Below are 22,249 nucleotides of genomic sequence, written 5' to 3'. Positions count from 1 at the left end.
AGATTTAGAGGGTGGACTTTTACATACATATAAGGGATTTCAGTATTTTTTTATTCTTACATTGACCGCATTTGAGATTTGTAACTAACAGTATTAATCTGTTTTCCTCTGAAATCACTCCCCAAAATTCCTCTGTTTCTCATGGGTGTGTAAGACCATGTGGTTGATTGTTGGTACATCAAAGATATTAGATGTCCTGCTCCATTAAGTGGGACGCATGCGTACCTAATTTTCCATGGAAGATGATTGTATGATATACAACATATGAAGTACATCTCAGTGGAGATGGTACTTACGGTTATAACACTGATGTAAGATTCCATGGAATAGGTGTTCAGAGCACACACTTCTGCATGTATTGAAACTAAAGAACTTCCTCATTATTAGAAATACAAGATTTTCCTGATTGTTTTTTTAAGGAAAAAGAGGTTACCGTCCAGTAAACTACCAATGTATCTTCCTACATGCAATCGTTAGAGAGTATGACTCTAGAACGTAATATATTTTCATTAATAAGACACTTTTTAAACATATGGATATGGGTGTATCTTGAATTATGTGCTATCTCTACGTCTAATGTTGATCTATCTCATTGAGGGTTGTAGGGTGCTGATCGAGTCAATCACCTGTTTGATACTGGAGTAAAACAATATACCTAGGAATCCATTTTCCCAGTGGTCTGAAGGTTTAAGGGATATGTGATTATGTTTTCCCCTAGTCTATGCTGTGATTTTCTCCTCTTTGTGAATACAATGATATTACTATGAGTGTATTACCAAGGTATGTAACATAGAGATGATGTTGACGTTCTAGCTCACATACTCCATGATGCTGCTACTGGGCATTGATTTTGTGTAGCCAGTAGTTTTGCAGGGGCCTTGCACTGACAGGAGCCCTTCTCACTAATGCATTCCCCAGTCAGCATGCTGCAGGGTCACAAATTAGTAGGACGTGAGATATGACATCTGCCTTCCGACCTTGTGAGCCACAATCTCTCCTTTCTTCCAATGCTTTCCCTCCCGTGTCTCACAGAGAAAATTCCCCCTCCCCCAGGCCTTTCCTAAATCTGTTTTAGTTGGAATGGCATATTCTAGATTTAGACTTGGGACTCTATAGCACTGCACCATGGCCCCAAATGAAAGCATGTGCCCTGCACCCTACACTGAGTGTTGTTTTGATGTGTCTGTGAAGCACACATGCACATATGACCATGCTATGTGTGTCATAGATACCCCATAAGAAAGAGAAATCTATCCCAATAGGAGTCATGTGGTAGCCAGGAGAGACAGAAAATACTTAAGATGAAAAATTAGCATGTAGAGGAGGACAACTGTCCTGAGTAGCCCAAGTGACTCCCTAGTTGTGGAAAAAGAACTTCTGTTTGTTTTATGACCTACTTTTCTCCATATCTCCAGTTATATTCACTCTTATTTTTCTTCCTCTCTACATAGGAACCACAACCGTTCTCTTTTGCCTGTGGAGAGAGTGTCTTCAGAAAATGCTTCATTGAGATTAGACAGATGGAAAGCTGGTGGGTATTAAGACATTTAGCACTGGGGCACCTGGGTGGCTCAGTGGGTTAAGCCTCTGCCTTCGGCTCAGGTCATGATCTCAGAGTTCTGGGATCGAGCCCCGCATCGGGCTCTCTGCTCAGCAGTGAGCCTGCTTCCTCCTCTCTCTGCCTGCCTCTCTGCCTACTTGTGATCTCTCTCTCTCTCTCTCTCTATCAAATAAAAAAAAAAAAAAAGAATAAGACATTTAGCACTGGGATGTGGGATGTGAATCAGAGTAAAATTTGAGGAAGGCACCATCCTTAGAGAAAAAGACAAGACCTATTAAAAGGAAATGTGAGGAACTCTTTCCCGTGTAGGGAGGGACCCGGAGGTGGCTCCTTTTAGTCACTGCAAAGGCACATGAATATATGTAATGGGGACAAGAATTGGCAAATGTGAGTTTCTCAGGAGTAGGGAGGTCCTGGTTTATCTTGATGATTTGATCGATCTCCTGTGTCTACCTGGGAATAATGCTGTTGGATGTCAGTGATTACTGTATGTCCCTGGCCTAGCTCTGTGACAAGGGATGGAGGAGGGGTTGGATGATGCAATCATGTGGGAGGTTTAAGGCGTCACATGGTAGAATAGATGTTTGAGATGAAGAAGCCTTCTGGGCAGTTGAATAGGCCAGATCAGCAAGCAAGTGCTGTGGTTGGTTGCTCCCTCATTTCCCAGGTAGGTAACCCCAGTCAAGGTCAGATCCAGTGTGGTTGGGTGATCCTTCAGGAAAGCTGCTGTGTGGGACCTGCCTCCCTTTCCTCAGTGCCATAATGGGTGTAGTTCTAGGGGCACATGGGTGGCTCTGTCTTTAAGTGTCTGCCTTAGGCTCAGGTCATTAGCACTGCATCGGGCTCTCTGCTCAGCCCGAACCCTGTTTCTCCCTATCCCCCTCCACCAGCTTGTGTTCCCCCTCTCACTGTGTCTGTCTCTGTCAGGTAAATAATTAAAAAATAATAATATTTTAAACAGTATAAAGAAACTGGTGGAAACATTTATACTCTATTACTGTCTGTAAGAGCCCACCCCCTTCAGTGCTAAGCATACAACAACCTCCTTCAAACATGAACAGTGTAGCTTTTAGAGGGTCTGTGGGATCAGTTAGTTAAGGGTCTCACTTTGGCTCAGGTCATGATGTCAGTTTCCCAGCACAGCCCTGCACTGGCTCCCTACCCAGTGGTGACTCGGTTTCTCTCTCTTCCTCTGCCCATCACTACGCCCCACCACGAGTGCCTCTCTCTCTCTCTCTCAAATCAAATATTTGAAAAAGGAAAAAAAAAGTGTAGCTCTTTCTGAGCAGAAGTCCCAACCATGTGCTACATCAATAAACTTACTAAGTTGCACCATAAATCATCACAGAAGTTCTTCCTGATCACTGTGCTGAAGGATCCGACAATTTTGTTATCCAGAAACCCAAGCTGGCTGCCATTCCTTTGAAAAGCCGATGCATAGGGCAAGAGTTTTGATGGGAATGGAGTATCTGCATTATTCAGGAGACGAGCCATTTGGAAAGAAGAAAGACTCATGTTCAAAAATCAACTCCAAGGATTTTGCCAGGCCTTCAGAGTTTAAAGGAGCTTGAGGACAGTGAATCAATAGGAGGGAAGCAGGGCAGTCTGACACAGTTCATGATCGCCTGTGGACTTACCGTGCCTCCTATGGACATTACAGAGTTGCTTGGAGGTTGCGTATGGGTCCCTAGGGGTGTTTGTGCCAGAAGGTTGGATTACCAGTCCTCTTGGAAACAAGGTGTGATGTTTAGATGTACAAAGAAGGGTTTAGTCCATCATACATGGAAAGGTGCATGCAGAAATTTAAGGACTATTAAGTTGGCCCAAGAGGCCAAGGCAAGGTTTCAGTTTAAGTTAGAAAACTGTCTTCTATGGGTGCCTGGGTGGCTCAATGGATTAAAGCCTCTGCCTTTGGCCCAGGTCGTGATCCCAGGGTCCTGGGATTAAGCCCTGCATCAGGCTCTCTGCTCAGCAGGGAGCCTGCTTCCCTTTGTGCCTCTCTGCCTACCTGTGGTTTCTGTCTGTCAAATAAATAAAATCTTTAAAAAAATGAGTGATTTCCCCCCTAATTTATCTATTGTCCTCATTTCTCTTCTTTGTGCTGACTGTGATATTATTATGGATATATTACAAATTTTGTAGAGGTATTGTTGACATTTTAGGTCATGCACTCCATGATACTGCTACTTAGCATTCACTTTGTGTAGCCAGTAGTATGGTAGGGTCCATGAACAGACACCTGTCCTTCCACTAGCATGTTTCCCAGACAACACTCTGCAGAATCACAAGGTAATGTAACTTCTGATACAACAAACCCAATCTACCCTTGTGAGCAACCATCTCTCCTTTTTCCCAATGTTTTCCCTTCCTGTGTCCCTTAGAGAAGACTCCCACAGAGCTGACCTGGACCTGTTGTAGCTTCAGTGGCCTAATCTGGAGTTAATCCTTGGACTCTAAAGCACTGAATCGTCGGCTCTAAAAAGCTGTGTTCCCCACTTTCTATGTGGGGGTGTTCCTTTGATGTGTCTGTGAAGTTCACATGCTCATATGACAGTGCTGGCTGTGGATTTAGAAAAATAATTTCTGCTTGTTTTATTTCCTAGTTACCTCCTGATTTGCAGTTGTATTTTTCTTCACTTTACTTTCCAGCTGCATTGGCATCAGAGCCATTCTTTTTTTCCTGAGTTGTGGTGAGAGTGTCTTCCAAAGAGTTAATTGAGATTAGAGAGATGGACGGCCACTGGATATTAATTCAGACATTTAGCCCTAGGAGGTGGGATGTGAATCTAAGTAAAATTTGGTGAGAGAGCTAAGACCTATTAAACATGAAGAACTCCTTCCCGTGTGAGGAGGGAACTGGAGTTGGCTCCCTTTAGTCACTGCAAAGGCACAGGCAGCTCTTGCTTTTCTCATCTGATGAGTACATGTTATAGAAAAAGGAATTGCCAAATACGTGGGTTTCTGAGGAGTAGGGAAGTCCTACTTTATTCTCATGATTTCATTATATTATTATATTCCTGTGTGTAACTGAGGACCAGGTGGCCTTAGTTGACAATGATGACTGTGATCACCCAGGCCTGCCTCAGTGGCAATGAATGGAAAGGGAGGTGTATTGGATGGTGCAGTCAAATGGTAGAGTAGCTGTTGGAGGTGGGGTTTCCTTCTGGACAGTGGGATAGGCAGGATCAGCAAGGCACATCCTGTGGATGAACCCAAGCACTACTCTCTCAGGGATAAAACCCCAGTCAAGATTTGATCCACTGTGCATCAGTGACCTTTCAGGGAAGCCGCTGCACTGCTGTGTGGGGCCTTCCTCCCTAGTCAGTACCTTGATGAGGATGGGCTCAGGTTCTGACTCTGTCCACTGAGCCACCCAGGCACCCCGAGGCATGAGTTTTGATTGAAAAGGAACATTAGGGGTGCCTGGGTGGCCTAGTCACTGAGTGTCTGCCTTTGGCTCAGGTCATAATCCCAGGGTCCTGGGGATGAACCCCACATTGGGCTCCCTGCTAGGCAGGAAGCCTGCTTCTCCCTCTCCTACTCCCCCTGCTTGTGTTCCCTCTCTCTCTGTCAAATAAATAAGTAAAATCATAAAAGAAAAGAAAAGGAATATTAGCTTCATTCAGGAGGCCAGCCAGTTGGAAAAAGACAGACACATGTTCAAAGAGCAACTCCAAGGACTCCTACAGGCCTGCAGATTTTAAAGGGAAGTTGAGTGCAGTGAAAAAGTAGGAGGGGAGCAGGACAGTCTGTAACACTTCTGGATAGGCGGCAGACTCACTGGTGCCTCCTACTGACTTTATGGATGTGACTGGAGGTTGTGTGTGGGTAGCCTGGGGGAGGTTCTGCAATAAGGTTTGGTAACCGGTCTTTCTAGGAAACAATGCATCATCTATAGATTTACAAAGAAGAGTCTAGTTCATCACTCACACAGGATAAAGGTGCACGCTGAAACTTAGTCTGCTCAGTTGGCCAGAGGGGTCAATGCTCGGCTTCTCTATAAGTTAAAGAAAGGTCCTATAGGTTTATTCCATGGCTGCAAATGGAAATTATTTCCTTCTCTTGTGAGTAGGAAATTATTCCCTTTGGTTGATGAGAGAGCAGGAGGCAAAGTGGGAGCAAAGCATATGCTGATCCCCCTGTAACTCCACTAAACCCAGTCCCAGGTGGGATAGTGATATTCCTCAGGCACTCCTGGCTGCCCTAACGCTAAGGGAAGGAAAAACAAGTAGCTAACTTAACACAGATGACAGTCCACAAGACCACTGAGTTTCCTTCATATTACAAATATCTTAGTGATTTATAAGAAAATGCATTCTTCTCCATAACTTTCAGAGGGAAACTCCCAACTCTCTTAATGTTAATGCTTTACTAGATGGAAAGACAACCTTAACTTGACAATGGCAGAGCCCAGAGTATTTTGTAGGTCCTCTTTAGCATATGAAAGTTCTTTTAAAAACCTACCTCCCTTTCCCTTATCTCAACTCCAAGTGCTTGGACTCCTTTTGCCTTTGGGTCTTGCCCCCGGGGGTTTAATAAGTCCATCATTTTGCACCAAAAACCTTTCAAGAATTCTTGCCCATAGGCTCCAGACCTCACCCCACCAATTCTCACCTACATTCCAAAACTCCATCAAAACCAGTCCCCGATTGAATTAAAGCCCAACCGGTGACTATTTCCTAGGAAAGTTGACTGTGAAGACTACATGTGTATGAATGTCTCTTAGATCATGCTGGATTTCTGTCTTTACTGCTTTCTGTTTATGTCCTCTACTAACTACTTAAATTACAAAATAGGGTAATTTTCCATTGTAAAAATTTTCTAGTGTTTTCCATGGATTAAAAATCACAGGGCAATAATGCAGCCTTCGGGGCATGAGCGGCAAGGCATGTTATTTCCATCCTTTCAGCCGGTGTCCACTCACCAGGCACCCATCTGTAGCCTAGGACATGATGGCATAGGGCAGGGACACCTGTATCCTTCCTACCTAGACTTTCATGGCTGGAATGCCTCTGTGGTAAGGCAGAATGGTAATCAATTGCGATTTTTAAATTTTATTTTATTTTATTTATTTATTTGACAGAGATCACAAGTAGGCAGAGAGGCAGGCAGAGAGAAAGGAGGGGGGAAGCAGGCTCCCCGCTGAGCAGAGAGCCCGATGCGGGGCTCGATCCCAGGACCCTGAGATCACGACCTGAGCTGAAGGCAGAGGCTTTAACCCACTGAGCCACCCAGGCGCCCCATCAATTGCGATTTTTGTTTGAGGGACACCTTGCATTGCTTTTGACACATGGACGCTCTGACATATCCTGCGTGGGACACCATCTGGGAGTCGGGGGATCTTGTTAAGGGGCCTCCTCTACTTTCTAGGAGCATGGTGTTAGTCCCTAAGGACTCTCCCATGGGATAATTTTAAACCACTAGAAACCATGTGGGTTGCAAAATTTAAGAAACATACTACATGGAATTAGTAGGACTATCAGTTAGATCTCTTTGCAGGAAACTCAGAAAATAGATGTAAGTACCCTGGCCCATCCCAGGCTTTCAGGGCTCTAAATCAGGACATGAACTTAAAGGCCTCTTGCATAACATGTTTGGTCATAAGCAGAACAGTAAACTACCCCCTGACCTACTGGATGGTAATTATCTAAGTAGGCCTCCTCCAAATAAACCCAGGGTATGGGAAGAAAGGGGCCATCATGGACGAAGGGGACTCTGACTCTCTCTCTCACTGTTCCTCCTCCTAATAGATGTGGGGGCTTCTCCCTCACTCATTGCCCATTTTATTGGCTCTGACTGGAGCCAGCTGTGGCTGGTCTCCCTCAGGATGGGACATCTTTATGGCATTCCCAAACAGCTGCTGAAATGCCCTTTGTTTTGGGGAAATTCCCTGTCATCTCTGGCCTGTCAGGGACTGCCTAATTCCCCTTGTTGGTGGAAAATTCACGGCGCTTGATCCTCTGGCCAAGTGGATGATCTTGAGAACTGGAAACCCTCTGTCTGCTTTCTGGGAGCACTTCCCCTCCCCCTCCTCCCATTTCTGCACCCCCTTGGGTGGGGCCTGAATTACAGGCTCCTCTACTGGCCTCCCTGCCTCCAGCACCATTGGCTCCTCCTCCTTCTCCTTGTGAGGAGCAAAGAAGACCACCCCGTGGACTTGGCACTGCCCGGTTCAGATTTCCCACCAGTGTTCCAGGTAAAAATCGGCAATGGGGAGGTACTTTGTTGGTTTAATTAAGGTAGACATGTCTTTTTTTTTTTTAATTTTTTTATTTTTTTATTTGACAGAGAGAGCTCACACGTAGACGGAGAGGCAGGCAGAGAGAGAGAGAGAGGGAAGCAGGCTCCCCGCTGAGCAGAGAGCCCGATGCGGGACTCGATCCCAGGACCCTGAGATCATGACCTGAGCCGAAGGCAGAGGCTTAACCCACTGAGCCACCCAGGCGCCCCAAGGTAGACATGTCTTTAAGGTTATTGGCATTAAATGTGAAACTTTTATCCTATTGGGTTTTGCTGAAGGTCAAATAAGCTCATGCTTTACATACTCTGTTGCAGTTTGGTCGCAAAAGGATGACATGAAATGATGGTTAACCTTGTCTGTCTGAAAGTTTTCATGGGCCATTGTTAAGAAAGCTTTCAATGTCTTTGGTAACCTGAAACTTTAAAGTTTTGCTTTGATGATAAATGGGATTGAATTCATTGGACATCTAGTTTTATTTCAAAGGAGATAAAATACTAAAGCATTGATTACTTAATGTAGGTCTGTGCTTTTGACTTTTTTTTTCTTTTAAAGACTTACTTGACACACACAGACATGGCAAGAGAGGGAACACAATTGGGGTGGAGATTGGGAGAGTTGGAGAGGGAGTGGCAGACGTCCCAGCAAGCAGGGAGCCCAATTTGGGGTTCCATCCCAGGACCCTGGGATCACAACCAGAGCCAAAGGCAGACACTTAAAGACAGCCACCCAGGTGCCCCTGTGCTTTTGACTTCTTACTGCAAAGGAACAAAGAATATTTGAATCTGTTGGTAAACATTCTTTGTGCTTAACTGATTCATAAGTTTGCCATCCAAAGAGTTCTGGTGTAACAGTTCACAGTTGATTACTACTTAGTCTTCACTGGAGACTAAGGTTTTGAAGAGTTAAATGCTGCTAAATGTTATAAGACTGATAGAAATAAAAAAGCAACTCTATGTATAAGGAAGACCAAGGAATGGGAATACGTTTTTCTTGAAGGTAGAAGAAGGTACTTTTATCATTTTTTAAAAAAAAATATTTTATTTATTTGACAGAGAGATCACAAGTAGGCAGAGAAGCAGGCGGGAGAGTGGGGGGAAACAGGCTCCCTGAGTAGGGAGCCTGATGCAAGACTCAATCCCAGGACTCTGAGACCATTACATGAGCCAAAGGCAGAGGCTTAATCCACTGAGCCACCTAGGTGCCCCGGTACTTTTGTCCTAAGTGAGACTGGTACTTTGGAGAAAAGTGGCCTGGGAAAAATCTGAATTAAAGGAAAATTGTAGAAGGTTTTGAAGGGATATCTTTGGAAAGGAATTTTAGGTGTGGTCAGGACATACTAAGACTGAAATGCATGGATTTTAAAATGCATTAGTATAAGATTAAAAGTGTGTTTTCCTTCTGTTAAAAAGTCAAAATTTGGGGCGCCTGGGTGGCTCAGTGGGTTAAGCCGTTGCCTTTGGCTCATGTCATGATCTCAGAGTCCTGGGATGGAGCCCCGCATCGGGCTCTCTGCTCAGCAGGGAGCCTGCTTCCTCCTCTCTCTCTGCCTGCCTCTCTGCCTGCTTGTGATCTCTCTGTCAAATAAATAAATAAAATCTTAAAAAAAAAAAAGTCAAAATTTTCTTGAATTGTTGGTCTGTTCTTTTTTTTTTTTTTTAAAGATTTTATTTATTTCTTTGACAGAGATCACAAGTAGGCAGAGAAGCAGGCAGAGAGAGAGGGGGAAGCAGGCTTCCCCCTGAGCAGAGAGCCCGATGTGGGGCTCGATCTCAGGACCCCGGGATCATGACCCGAGCCGAAGGCAGAGGCTTTAACCCACTGAGACACCCAGGCGCCCCCGTTGGTCTGCTCTTGACTAGAAAATGTGGTTTTCTCTTTCTCTGCTTGGAAAAACCATCTTCTCTGTTTTGCCTTTATCAGGTCTTTAAGGATGCCTAATCCTATTTAGGCCAGTGCTTGAAAACTTTCTAAGGTTTTAACAAACTCCTCCAAGATTTATATCCTAAACTGAAGTCTTGTTGACTAACTAGGCTTGTTTGCTTGGTGTGTTACCTCTGGTATAAGGTCATCATCACTTAATACTCTGAATATTGAACTGTTCTGTGTCACAGAAGGGACAATTTCCTTGTTAATTATCATAATGAACTCTTACCAGATCATTAACGGTGTCCACTTCTGAGTTCTTGTCATTTCTAATTGTTGTTATTCTCTTGCAAAATAAGTTTCATCTGCAAGGAGGTTCATATAAAGGACTTTCAGGAAAAATACAAGTATTCAGTATTTGTAAGGTCACAACTGAAATGGGGAAGAATTTCCAGAACTAACTAAAAAACTGCATTCAAATTAAACAAGAATGAGTAACATGGGACTATATGAACTAAAAAGATGATGATAGTTTTGTGCCTCTTGACACATCCTGGTTCTCTAATGTTTGGTCTTCTAGATTAAGGAAACTTTCTCTTAAGATATCTGTGACTTAAAAGAATGCCATAAAGTATTGACTTGTGAACAAATGGAAGCGTTTAACTTTTCTCTCCACCCGAACCCTCTGATACTCAAAAAGTCTCAGTAAGTATTCTCTCTTCCATGGCAGTCAGAGTCATTTGCTTAAGTTCAATAGAATGTGTTCTCCTGAGGGGACACCCCTGGAAACACTGGTTATTTTACCAAGGCTTCGATTGGAGTGTCTTATTTGTGAGACATGTATAGACTCAGGTAGGACTGAATGGTTCTAAAGAACCGAGGTCGACTTATGAACCCTGGAGCCCTAAAGCCCCTTGGAAATGTTGGCCTGATCCCTTGCTTTCAGATTTCCCAGCAGCCTCACCAGCATAGATATTGTCTCTTCCTGTCACAGGATAGATTGTCACTTCCTGGCAGGTGCAGGAACCTCAGGATATATTGGGGACCTTGTGAGGAGGGATCTGCCCACATCTACAGGACCCGAAGTCACGTCTGATGGCAAGTGCTTGACTTGGCTTCTGGTCTGGAGAGGCTACTAAGAGTTCACCCTAGAGATTCCTTCTAAGAAGTTCCAGCAAAGCAGATTCTAAAAGATCTTTATGATGAGTCATTATTCTTGCTGAGCTTATGTAGGCCAAGTTTGTGATAATTTAAGGGTAGAAACTGTTCTGGGGGGTGGGGAGTAATGTCAGTAACTAAGGCAGAAGAAAATTTATTGCACTTCCTTAAAATCAACAGCCCACTGACAAGTCCTTGAAACAGGTAGAGTGACCTTCCTCCAGGGACTCAACTCCCAGCTTAATATTTTGCCAAGGGCAATAGGCAATTTTAGCCCAATCCCAGGATCCTGTAAGTCTTCTTTAACATATAAAAACTCCTTTGGAAGCTTCTGTATCTCTGCTCCACAAAATACATGTTTGCCATCATCCTCCAAGCTTATGGCCCAAGGATATTAATCTGTTGGGTCTCATGACTGAGATTTTACTAAGTAATAAAGAAGCTTTCCTAACAACAGCTAGATCCCTCAAGGTGTTGGAAACCTTGTTTCCAAAATGCCTGGGAGGCTTAAGCTATCTGTAACCACCTTGTGACATGAAAGTATGTAATGATCCAATTTTCATGACCCCAGGGCAGCTCTTTCTGCCCACAGGTCCTGTCTTCTGACTTTGATAAAACCACATTCTTGCACCAGAGATGGATTAAAAATTCTTTCTTGGCCGTCATTTTTGAGCCCTAATGTCTTTTCTACAGAGAGATGATTCCAGACATTAACTTTTAAGATCGTGGAAAGTTGCCCCAATGGATTGGCAAACCATTGTTGACATGCATTTCCTATTTCCTGCGAATATATGTCCCCTGTTTGGAATTCTACCTCCTCCCTCCTCGTCCTGTCACAGTGGCATGGAAGCTCCAGTCACCTGTCTTTGAGCCTCATGTCCTTCAGTTTCCCATAATTAAGATTTTTTTTAATCTCCTTAAACTGTCTTACATCATTTTCATTATTAACAGGCCAAAGAACTCAGAATGGAGCAAGAAAACCAAGTTTTCCTCTCCTAAATTCACTTCTGCTGAATGACCCAACCTCCACGCTTCAGACCCCAAATCTAATGTGAACACGGAGCTGGGGATCAAGAGGAACAGCAGCCTTGCCAGCAAAGGAGGCCTCAGCAGGTCGGGCCGGCAAACCTGCAGCGCACCTGGAGGAAGGGGCTGGGGTTTGTAGGGCAATAGAGAATCTCAGCAGTTTCCGCAGGAATTGTGTCTACGCTGCCCACTCTGTTCACTGTGTTGTCAGGGTGGAACCAGGTTCCTGAAACAAAGAAGGGCTGAGAAGGGGAGAGGGGAGGTTTGGAGGGGAGAGGGAAAGTGTCATTTAGTTTGAAATCAAGTCTCCCTGAAGCATTAATGCAGCCATTTTCATTTCTGTTCAGTTTGATGCTTTGAAGTCGTTTCCATTTCAGTCACCAGGACAACTGTAGGAAGACCACTTCATATGTTCCAGTGAGAAACTGTTCGGTATTTTCTAGAATGGGTAAAATAACAAAAAAGGCTAAAAGACCAGATTTCTTAGAGAAGTTGAGGATTCCGAATTCTCCTATATTGTTGATGGTACGGTAAAAGTACATTCAGTTTGGATTACTATTTTGGCGTTACGTATGAAAATAAACATTTACCTAATGAAGGGGAGCATTTTGTCCCTGTAAAATACATCTCTGATCTAAGGATTATATTAGGCTGGTATTTTAAAGGAAGGGTAAAGGAAAAGCTCTGAAACCCAGAATGTTTCCCTTTGTGAGAGACTTTGCATTGATAAGGGAAAACATCATTTGTAAGGGTGCCTCCCTCTGTGTGTCAGAAAGATGGAGGAGGTGTCAGTCTCCAGATTGATCATTGGAAAGCCATGGAGCTAAATGTGGTCACAACCACAGCCTTGGTTTCCCTGCTTTGCGTGCTCTCCTTCCCATCTGCTTCCCAATAGCATCACTGAGGAGGCCAAGAAAAACAAGGCTGTACCCACCTCGGGTCTAGCCCTGATGTAAGTACAGCCATCTTGACAAAGCAAAAGCTGACACCTTGCACCCCCTCTCCACCTGCTCCCCTCCCCTCGATAGTATGTGTGAACAAACAGTTAACTTGCAGAAATCACAATCCTGCAAGACCAGAGTCTCCCTCGGTTTACAAATGTCCTAGAGATTTACAACAACGAAAGTTAAGTTTCTTCTAAACCTAAATCTCACTAACAAGGACGCTTGATAGGAATGTGACATTCCCCCAGGAAACTCCCTGTTGTCTTCATGTTAGTGATGAAGTTCTAGAACCTAGGTGAGGTTTGGTGGGCTGAGGTCCGGAGCTGATGACCAAGAAAGAATTCTTGAGACATCTTTGGTGGAAAATGGTGGTTTATTAAAGCACGGGGACAGGACCCGTGGGAGGAAGAGCTGCTGCCCCGGGTTGTGAGGGATGGCAGGTTATGTACCCTGCGGTTGGGGGAAGGTGAGGGAAAGGGAGGTTTCTACGGAGTTTTCATACGCTAAAGAGGGCCTACAAGGTGCCAGGAGACCAACGTCGTCTTTTAGCAATCCATTAACATCAAGATAGTTGGGAGATTTCCTGTCTTGCAGGATTGTGATCTCTGCAAGTTAACTATTTGTTTCTGATTTATGGCGGTCAGGGGTGCCTGAGGAATGTTAACACATATTACCGAGGAGAGCGGGTGGAGAGGGGGTGCAAGGTGCCAGCTTCTGCTTTGTCCTCAGTCAGCCTCCTGCTCCCTCCATCATTAGTGCCTCAGTAGAGGGAAAAAAGGCCTTGGCTTGATAATAATGAGGACTCCAATATCCTGACAGTCGTCTTTACCCTGATAGCCCTTCTGAACACCCTCTTTGTCCTCACCCACCGCCTAGTCCCACCCCTACTCTGCCTTTAAAACTCTGACTGTAAATTGGTCCGGGGTCCAAGTCCCTACTCGGCTGTGTCGGGTATACTTGGGGCCAAGCTTAAGCTTGTCAAATAAACCCTCGTGCGATTGCATCGGTGTCCTTGGTGGTCTCTCAGAGGGGAAAACTCGGGCATAACAATCACCTGTGCAGTTTCAAGAAGGCTCTTATCTGCTGCCCCTCCCCCTCAGGGTCCGTCCATCCATTTGGTGGAAACAACAGTGTAGTGTTACTTAAGGGCGGCAGGAGATCCTCAGTGAGGCCAGGGTGTGGGGTTATGTCCTTATATCTTTAATTTTTTTTTTCTGAGAGTGGAGAGCAGGCTTTGATCCACGGGGAGGTAACCAGGTCTCTGCTGCGTGAGTCTGGGAAGGTCAGGCCCATGCAGCGCCCAGTTCCTTTGCTGAAGCTGAATTTGTGGGCATTCCAGGGGAGGTGACGCCCCATGAAAGCTGAGAAGGAAAAGCCAAAGATTAGTCTCGTGGTAGGAGCTCATTTGAATAGCTCCTGACACAAAGGACTAGGAATTTGGGCCATTTCTGCATTTCAGTGTCCTGGCTTCAGGGAAGCAGTTTTGATAAGAGAAAATCAGCGTTCTCAGGAGGCTGACCCACCCAGCCCGGAATCCCAGTTCCGGCCCGGGCCCATTCCGGGTTTTCCCCCTGTTTTCCCCCTGTCCCGCCGGGCCCATTCCGGGTTTTCCCCCTGTCCCGCCGGCCGCGACCGCGAGAATGGCACAGATGCGGAAGTGAAAGTGCTTAAACTCCGCTCTTTGTGCGCCGGGCGCAGACCCTGGGAGGACGGTCACCCTCCTCTGAGCCCGCTGGGGTTAAATAATCTCCGATCCCCAAGGTCTCCCGGGGCTGCACAGTTCCTCGGCCAGGATCCAGCCGGGTCCTAGAAGTTTCCAGATGCACAGGCTCTGTTGGTGGCCTTAAGGCCATTTTCTCCTGATGCTGCTGTGATTTCCCCGCAGGTATCTTGTGGGAAAGAAATCCAGAGGACGAAGGGAAAGGAGAAATGGCCAGTTCTCAGGTAAGCCTGGTGTCCCAGGAGAGGCCGTGTCAGGCTTTCCTCCTGAAATTCCTCGCGTTTAGAAATTGCGAATGTTGGTTCCTGGAGTTCTGATGTTTCTCCCTTCTGTTTTCACCTGATTTGGAGATCTTCCCAGAAATGATACTCAAGGCCAGGTCTCCAGAACCCTTCTCCTCTGTGTCCCAGAGCCTTCTCTCCCCTGTCTCCAACCCGCCTTACAATAGGACAGCAGCAGCTGCCACTGGGAGTTAAAGTCCTGAAAATAGTTTCCGAGTGACAGACGCACGTGGGGGTGGGGGTGGGGCTTCAGCTGAGATTCCTGCTGCTGCTGAGGTCTGGTCCAGGGCGGTCAGTGAGGGAAAACCTTTCTCCTTTAGGCCCCGTGTGCTTGCTTTTTCTCAGCGCTGTGTAGCCCAGGGGTGGTCAGTAAATCCAGAAATAAACTCGATGGATTTGTGTCCAGAATAACTCTAGATGTTCTCTGAGAGAAAGGGTGGGAAGGGGGAGTTCTTGAGACTTGCTCTTTAGAATGTGAAGTAGGTATTTTATGTAAAATGCACTAGTTAAAATACACCATAGGGGAACCTGGGGGCTCAGTCACTTAAGCCTGACGACTGTTGATTTCCCCTCGGGCCACGATCTCAGGGTCCTGGGATGAGCTCTTCCTTTGGCTGTAGGCTCAGCTGGGAACCGGCTTGAGAGCCTCTCCCTGGCCCTTGCACTAAAGTGTAAATGCATCTGTAATTAAGATTATGCTGACTCGTAGGGGACATGGTGACTCTGTTGTCTAAATGTGGTGTCTCTGCTGGTCAGGTGGGGGCCCCAAACCCGGGTCCATGATTGGGTGGAGGAAGTTACGTGGGATTGAAGCGTTCACCTGAGGCAGAACCACGCACTTCGCAGTTCACGGAATATCCTGCGGGAGGCAGGAGGCAGGTGGCAGAGGAGAGATGTCTGCAAGGAGCCGTGGGTGCGGTGGGGGCTCTTTGTAGTGTGGGAAGGTGAGGAGTTAGGGGGCTCAGGGAAGTTTCCCTCTTCTGGGCACTGTCCCTGGTTGTCAGTAGTTCATTGGTTAGTCTGGGCCTGTGGCTCCTTTGAGGTGAGTCCCCGGATGGGCCTGTCTGGGTTCAGCAAGGGGGTCACTGGGGCCGGCTCTCCACGCCTTTGCTCAAGACCCCTTGCCTCAAAGCAGCTGCTACAGAAACTGCAGGTGATTGAACTGTATATATATCCTTTGTTTTCATAATGAGATTCCTATTCTGTATTCCTGCTTTCAGATCCCCTAAAAAATACCAGTGATGGTGTGTCCTTGGCTGTGCCTTGGCACCGAGATCACTTTGTTTCCTACGCTTGGTGTGAACTGGATTTGTTGTCTTGCTGCTCTTTGCCAGATCCCTCCCCTGCTATGTTCATATTTTCTCTCTCAATCATTTATAGGGAACGTGGATGTACCCAGCAGTACGCAGAGATCATCACAGTTCAACTGGAAACACCTTTGTCTGCGTTTCTCTTGCTTGTGGCTTTTTTTCTTTTTTTAAGAATTATTATTTGAGAGAGAGACGGTGAGAGCGCTCATGAGCAGTGGTGGAGGGGGACAGGGAGAAGTAGACTCCCCACAGAGCGGGGAGAACAATGTGGGGTTCCATCCCAGGTCCCTCCAGGAACTGAGCTGAAGGTGGACGCTTAGCCAAGTGCCCTTGATTGTAGATTCTGAGAAGAACCAAGTCAAAAGAAGTGTGCACAACATTAAATTTCCTTCCACTTGGTGCCATTGGTAAATACCTGAGTAGGCAGAGTAGGACATTCTTCCTAGAATTCACAACTTCCTTCATGTTCATGTTTAATTAGAGGAGAAAAGCAACCTTAGCTTCTCAGTAACCAGAGTTCCGGGATTCTGAGAGTCCTCCTTAACATAAGAAAATCCCTTTGGAATCTTCTTTATCTCTTCCCCCCCAAATACCTGTTGGCCATCATCCTCCATGCATGTCCCCCACTGATACAGATCTGCAGGGTCTTCTGTCCAAGGTTTCACTCAACAGTAGTCAGTTACCTCATCATCACACCAGCCGGGCCCTCAAGGTCCTGGGAACCTTGCTTTCAGCTTCCTTCATGATGGCTGCACTCCTGAGCCACTCACCATTTTAGTGCAGACTGAGTTCCTGCTCACACCCCAGTGCAGTGCCTCTGACCCGTGGGGCCTGTGCCTGTGCATCATCAGGAAGACCACAGCTTTGACACCAAAGACATCTCAGTAATTGTTTCTTCATCATTCACTCCCACACCCCAATATTTCACATCAGAAATATCTCATGAATTCCTTCTGGAACATTGGTTCTTCTCCTGCATGCCAACAGTGTGCACTGGACAAGGAGTGCTCTCACCTCTCTGTAGTTGGTAGGGTTGACTTCTGGGAGTGGAGGTTGTCAATCAATCCTTCCCTCTGTCTCATGGATTTTTCCTTTATTCCACACTCATGTCCTAGAGCAGGGAAGTCTGGTCTTGGGTCTAGCTGGTGACATTAACTGCCTCTTTCATCTTAGGAACCACCGTGAACTGTGTCAATGGCCACTTGACTGTGGTATTTATTTCAGGAATTGCTGACATTCAGGTATGTGGCCATAGAATTCTCTTAGGAGGAGTGGGGACACCTGACCCACACTCAGCGGCAACTGTATAGGGATGTGATGTTGGAGAACTACGTACACCTCTGCTTCTTGGGTGAGGAAGACTCCTTCCAGATTCCCCAAACCACACTCTGGGTTTTCTCCTTCCTGTGAAGATTGTCTCTTGGACAATTCCTGTTTGAATAACTGGAATTCAGATCCAGACAGAGAGGGGAGTAAGGAGGGGTTTGTACATATAGAGAAAAGTCATCATAATGTGTCCTTTTCATCTTTAGCTTCTCAAGGTAATACCCCCACTTCTGTAGATGAGTTGCAATTCTAAACACTTAGTGGCAGAGAATGGTGCTGCTCACATGTTGAACTGAAATTTCCCCTTCTTACTATGTCTAGTGCTTGGAAGTGCAGGTCAGGATGTGAACATTGGAAATGCCTCCTCTGTGTTCTAAAGGGACTATTGGGCAACAGCTTTTGGAAACCATTTTCTAGAATTGTACAATATCCTCTCTTCTGTGCTGAACACCATCCTGATGGAAAGTTAGAATCTCTGACAATACTCGTTTTCCTTTTTCCTCATAAACAGGTCTCACTGTGTCAAAGCCAGACCTGATCACTTTTTTGGAGCAAGAGAAGCAGTTCTGGGATATGAAGAGAAAGGAGACCATAGGCTTCCATCCAGGTAGGTGGGAATGAATGAGGCAGATAACAGAGGGGAGGTCCAAGTCTGAAGGAGGAACATAGACCTTAAGCTATGGTTCCACTAGCTGTCCTTGAATGAAAATCAGTTGGAGACATGCCCAGTTTTATTTCCCTCATGCTCCCAGAGGGACATCTACTCTCCCACATTATCAAGCTCTTGCATCCTCTAGGGATTCTCCTTCAGATCCACTGATGGTCTGTCACATCCACAGGAAGGGCCAGGAGACTCTTCTTGGAGGGGCAAGGCCCCCCTACTCTGAGAGCTTCTCCATTGCTTTGAGGGCCCTGGGAAATCACCCTATTTCTGAGGACCTGTATGCTACGGCCTTCTTCAATTCTGGCTTTCATCATGAGACGAGTAGGTCAGGGTAGTTGTACGCACACTGGGTTTTGGTGCAGAAATTCCCAGAACACTGGAGACAGATTTCTAATGTTTTCTGGCTTATGCTTTCTAATGTTATGGAGGCTTTAATCTTATTCTTAGAAAATTGACATTCAGTAACTGCATAGATAACAAACCACCTCCCTAAAATGAGACAATGTGCAGTTCTGTTTGCCCTCTCTGTGTTCATTCCTCAGTGGCGAAATAATGCACTGTTTCTGTTTCCTAGCCTTCTCGCATAAATAATGTTATTGGGGGACTAGCACATTTAGAACTCAGAACTTGGAACCTTTAATAAAGTCTCACTTACTATGTAAGTCAAAAAAGGATAAACTTTATGCTTTTTGCCAATAAAACTGTATGTATTTGATTGTGTTTGTGTATCATTCATACATGCTCTGTGATTCCTACTGTTAATTTCTCTCCCTGGGGAGTGGTGAGTGAATGTTATACTATGTCTAGGTGAGTTGTCATCAACATAGAATTAATTTCATCCTGTATTTGTGAGTGAATTGTTTTCTTTCTGCATGAGAGAAAAAAGTTTCTGGAATTGGAAGTAATTTTGAAACATCTTATACCTCTGTATCATGTTTTGGTAGGAAATAAGAAAGATTTATTTTATCTTTAATTATATTACACCATGATGTGCCTTGGTACCTTCCTCATTAACTTTTGTGTCTTCTGTAAGTATTTTCATTGTGGTTACCTTAGAGATTCCTTAAAACAACTTAGAGGTAAAACAAAGCTTTTGAATCTCAATATTGTCAATTGCACACAAAACACTTCTATATCCACCCCTACAGCCACGTTGTTACCGATATCACAAATTCTAACATTTATGTTGTGTAGTTTATGACCTACATGAATGATTTTTATACTTTTTTAAAAACAAAATTCTGTGGCAGAAATAAATGTGACCTAGGTAATTCCAACACTACAGGTTTGTATAACTGTCTAAATACTTAATGTTTAGCAGAGAACTTTAGGATCCCATCTGGTTCATTTTCTGGGTAGAATCCTTTTATTTCATTGAGAGAGTTTTCCTTTAATGGTTCTTGTAGGACAGGTCTACTGATAAACGTAGAGGGGTCTTTACTTGGGAATGTCTTCATTTCTACATTTGTGGAAAAGAGTTTTGCCTGGTAAAGTATTCTTGGTGGTATTTTTCGATCTTTCAGTAGCTGAGTGTATTATGCCAGCTCTATTCTTGTTGGGACTGCAGGGAATCCCACTACTGCTCTTCTAGGAGCTCTTGCACAAGGTGAAGTGCATTTGCCATGCTGTTTCAAAAGTCCCTCTTCATCTGTGATATTTGATGGGTTAATTACAATCTGCTGCTGGTTCATGTCTTGACATTTATGCTACTTAGAATTTATCAAGCTTGACTTGTCTCTTGTTTCCACATAGGTCATCCTCATCTCCTTATGGGGTCCCCTTAATGTGCATATTGGACCACTTGTTGGTGTCCCACGAGTCCCTCAGACTCTATCCTTTTCCACCTATTTCTTTGGTCCCCTCCGTAGAGAATTTAGAAAAAGTGTCTTTAAGAGTTCTGATTCTTTCTTCTGCTTCACCAAGTCTGTTGCTGATCCCTTATGTATTTTTAAATTCAGTGATTGTACTCTGGGGCTCTCGGTTTCTGGTTCCTGGATGTTATACTTTTTGTCTCTCTGGGTTTACATTTTGGTCATGCTTTTTCCTGATAACATTTAGTTACCTGTTGTCTTCTCTTTTTCCTCCATTTGGATTTTTATCATTATAATTTGAGGTGCTTGCAGTGTTTTTTTAATGTTGTTGTTGTTTTGTTTTTGGTTTGGTCTGGTTTTGGTTTGGTTCAGTTTGGGTTTTTTTGCAATGTATGGGTCTTTATTAACTTAGGGCCAGTTTTGGAGATTTATTTTGTTCCTCTGATTGGAATATATTTTTCTTTTTCTTTGAATGAGTTGTGATCTTGGAGTGGTATTTGGGAATTAAACAAAACAAACAAACAAACAAACAAACAAAAAACAGTCTAAGGGCCCAGGATTATAGAATTGTTTTCTTCAGGAGAACACTAATAATAGCAATTCTGGGTTCTGTCACACATGTCCCGGGCATTTGTCAAGTCTGCGTTCCTGTTATTTCCCAGTTTCAGGAAGAGGAGTTACTATTTTTTTTTTCTTTTTTTTTCTTTTTTTTTTTTTTTAAAGATTTTATTTGTCAGAGAGGGAGAGAGAGCAAGCACAGGCAGACAGAATGGCAGGCAGAGGCAGAGGGAGAAGCAGGCTCCTGCTGAGCAAGGAGCCCGATGTGGGACTCGATCCCAGGACGCTGGAATCATGACCTGAGCCGAAGGCAGCTGCTTAACCAACTGAGCCACCCAGTCGTCCCTATTTTTTTTTTCTAAAGATTTTATTTATTTATTTGACAGAGAGAGATCACAAGTAGACAGAGAGGCAGAGAGAGCGAGGAGGAAGCAGGCTCCCTGCTGAGCAGAGAGCCCGATGCAGGACTCGATCCCAGGACCCTGAGATCATGACCTGAGCCGAAGGCAGCGGCTTAACCCACTGAGCCACCCAGGCGCCCCAGGAGTTACTATTTTAGAAAGAGTGATGGCCTCCTCTCTCTTTGCCTTCAGCTCTGCAGGAGCTCACCTGTCTGAGTAGCCCCCACACTGCCTCCACAGGTGCCCTGATTCCCCCTCTGTTTCCCGTGTCAGGCAGGTGAAAAGAAGCCAGATCATTCAATCTGTAAGTCACTCACTTGCCTCTGTTAGAGTCAGATTTAGTAATGAATAAAGGAAATGTGTGTTGTGTATGTTGAGTGTTGTGCATGTTGTGTATGTGTGTCCAGACAGTAACATGACCACAAGCACAGAGGGTTTCTGAGAGTGACTTCTGTGGGGATAACTCAGGATTGACCTGTGACTTGGTTCCTGCAGAGGTTGTGCAAATTGTCCTGGGTCAGAATCACCAGGAGCACTTGTAAGTCTTGGATCGCTGTGCCCAGCCTTACATTACCTTGTTAGTAGCTCTGGGGTGCAGCCCCCCACCTTTCCTTTCTTACCCCATCTCAGGTGGTTGTCTAGGGACTAGACCTTGAGAACCTATATCTTGAGACACATTCATAGTTTTGTTCTTCAGGAAGGGTAGTAGCCCGTGTGTAATGTAGTGAGATACACAGGTGTGTAGTTCTGGTTCTCCAGGCATGAAAGTGGATTGTTGTGTGTTGGGCCTTTCCTCTGTTGTACCTTGGATGCCTGACCTTTGTGTCTACTTCTGAGTATTCAACCAGGAAACCACTCAGGCTTCCTATGTGTGGTGTGGGCTGGAATGTTCACTTTGAAGTGTCTGTTCATGGAAGCTGTTCTGTGTGAGGACAGCTGGATGAACCATTGAGTGTCAAAGAGAAAAGGAACAATCCAAACATGGGTCACCTTCTAGAAGGGCATATGTACTGTGTGCTTCCTGTTCCTGTGTAGGCCACCCAGATTCAAACCCTGACTTGACCAATAGTGAGAGGTTCCCTATACCTTCCTTTATCTACATCATTTCTTTGAGTGAGAAGACAATAGTATTACCACTAACCCACATAAACTCTAGAACATTGAATACATTAATAGCAGTTACAGCATCAGTAACCATGAGACAGACATTGTATGCGCTGTGCAGAGGAATGTGTCAGATACTAGTGAATATATTTTTTTAAAAATTTTTCTTGATCTTAGAAAATTTTTTTTTAAACAATACCACCGAGATAGAATTCCTTGTGTTTCTCTGAACACATCATTATTTAAATTTTGTGGTGTCAAAGATCTTCCATGGGCCTCTG

The 22,249-nt window shown here is 44.9% G+C and overlaps 3 protein-coding genes across 3 annotated transcripts in view; 2 read left to right on the top strand and 1 right to left on the bottom strand.

Moving 5' to 3' along the window:
• The window catches only part of LOC125088914 (KRAB domain-containing protein 5-like), a 664,001-nt gene that overhangs the window by 166,710 nt on the left and 475,042 nt on the right, over positions 1-22,249 (bottom strand). The gene's annotated exons all lie outside the window — the stretch shown is intronic.
• Positions 14,723-22,249, top strand: part of LOC125088868 (zinc finger protein 665-like) — a 577,134-nt gene continuing 569,607 nt past the window's right edge. Inside the window, 3 exon segments of the mRNA XM_047710444.1 lie at positions 14,723-14,737; positions 17,329-17,455; positions 17,942-18,037. Coding sequence (XP_047566400.1) covers positions 14,723-14,737; positions 17,329-17,455; positions 17,942-18,037 — 238 coding nt within the window.
• LOC125088867 (zinc finger protein 665-like) overlaps positions 17,954-22,249 on the top strand; it is a 175,536-nt gene continuing 171,240 nt past the window's right edge. The window contains exon 1 of the mRNA XM_047710443.1: positions 17,954-18,037. The gene's annotated coding sequence lies outside the window, so the exon portion shown is untranslated. The remainder of the gene's footprint in view (positions 18,038-22,249) is intronic.

The sequence above is a fragment of the Lutra lutra genome, chromosome 17 (assembly GCF_902655055.1).
Source record: "Lutra lutra chromosome 17, mLutLut1.2, whole genome shotgun sequence".
Classification (NCBI taxonomy): domain Eukaryota; kingdom Metazoa; phylum Chordata; class Mammalia; order Carnivora; family Mustelidae; genus Lutra; species Lutra lutra.
This window is presented reverse-complemented; position numbering and strand designations above follow the sequence as displayed.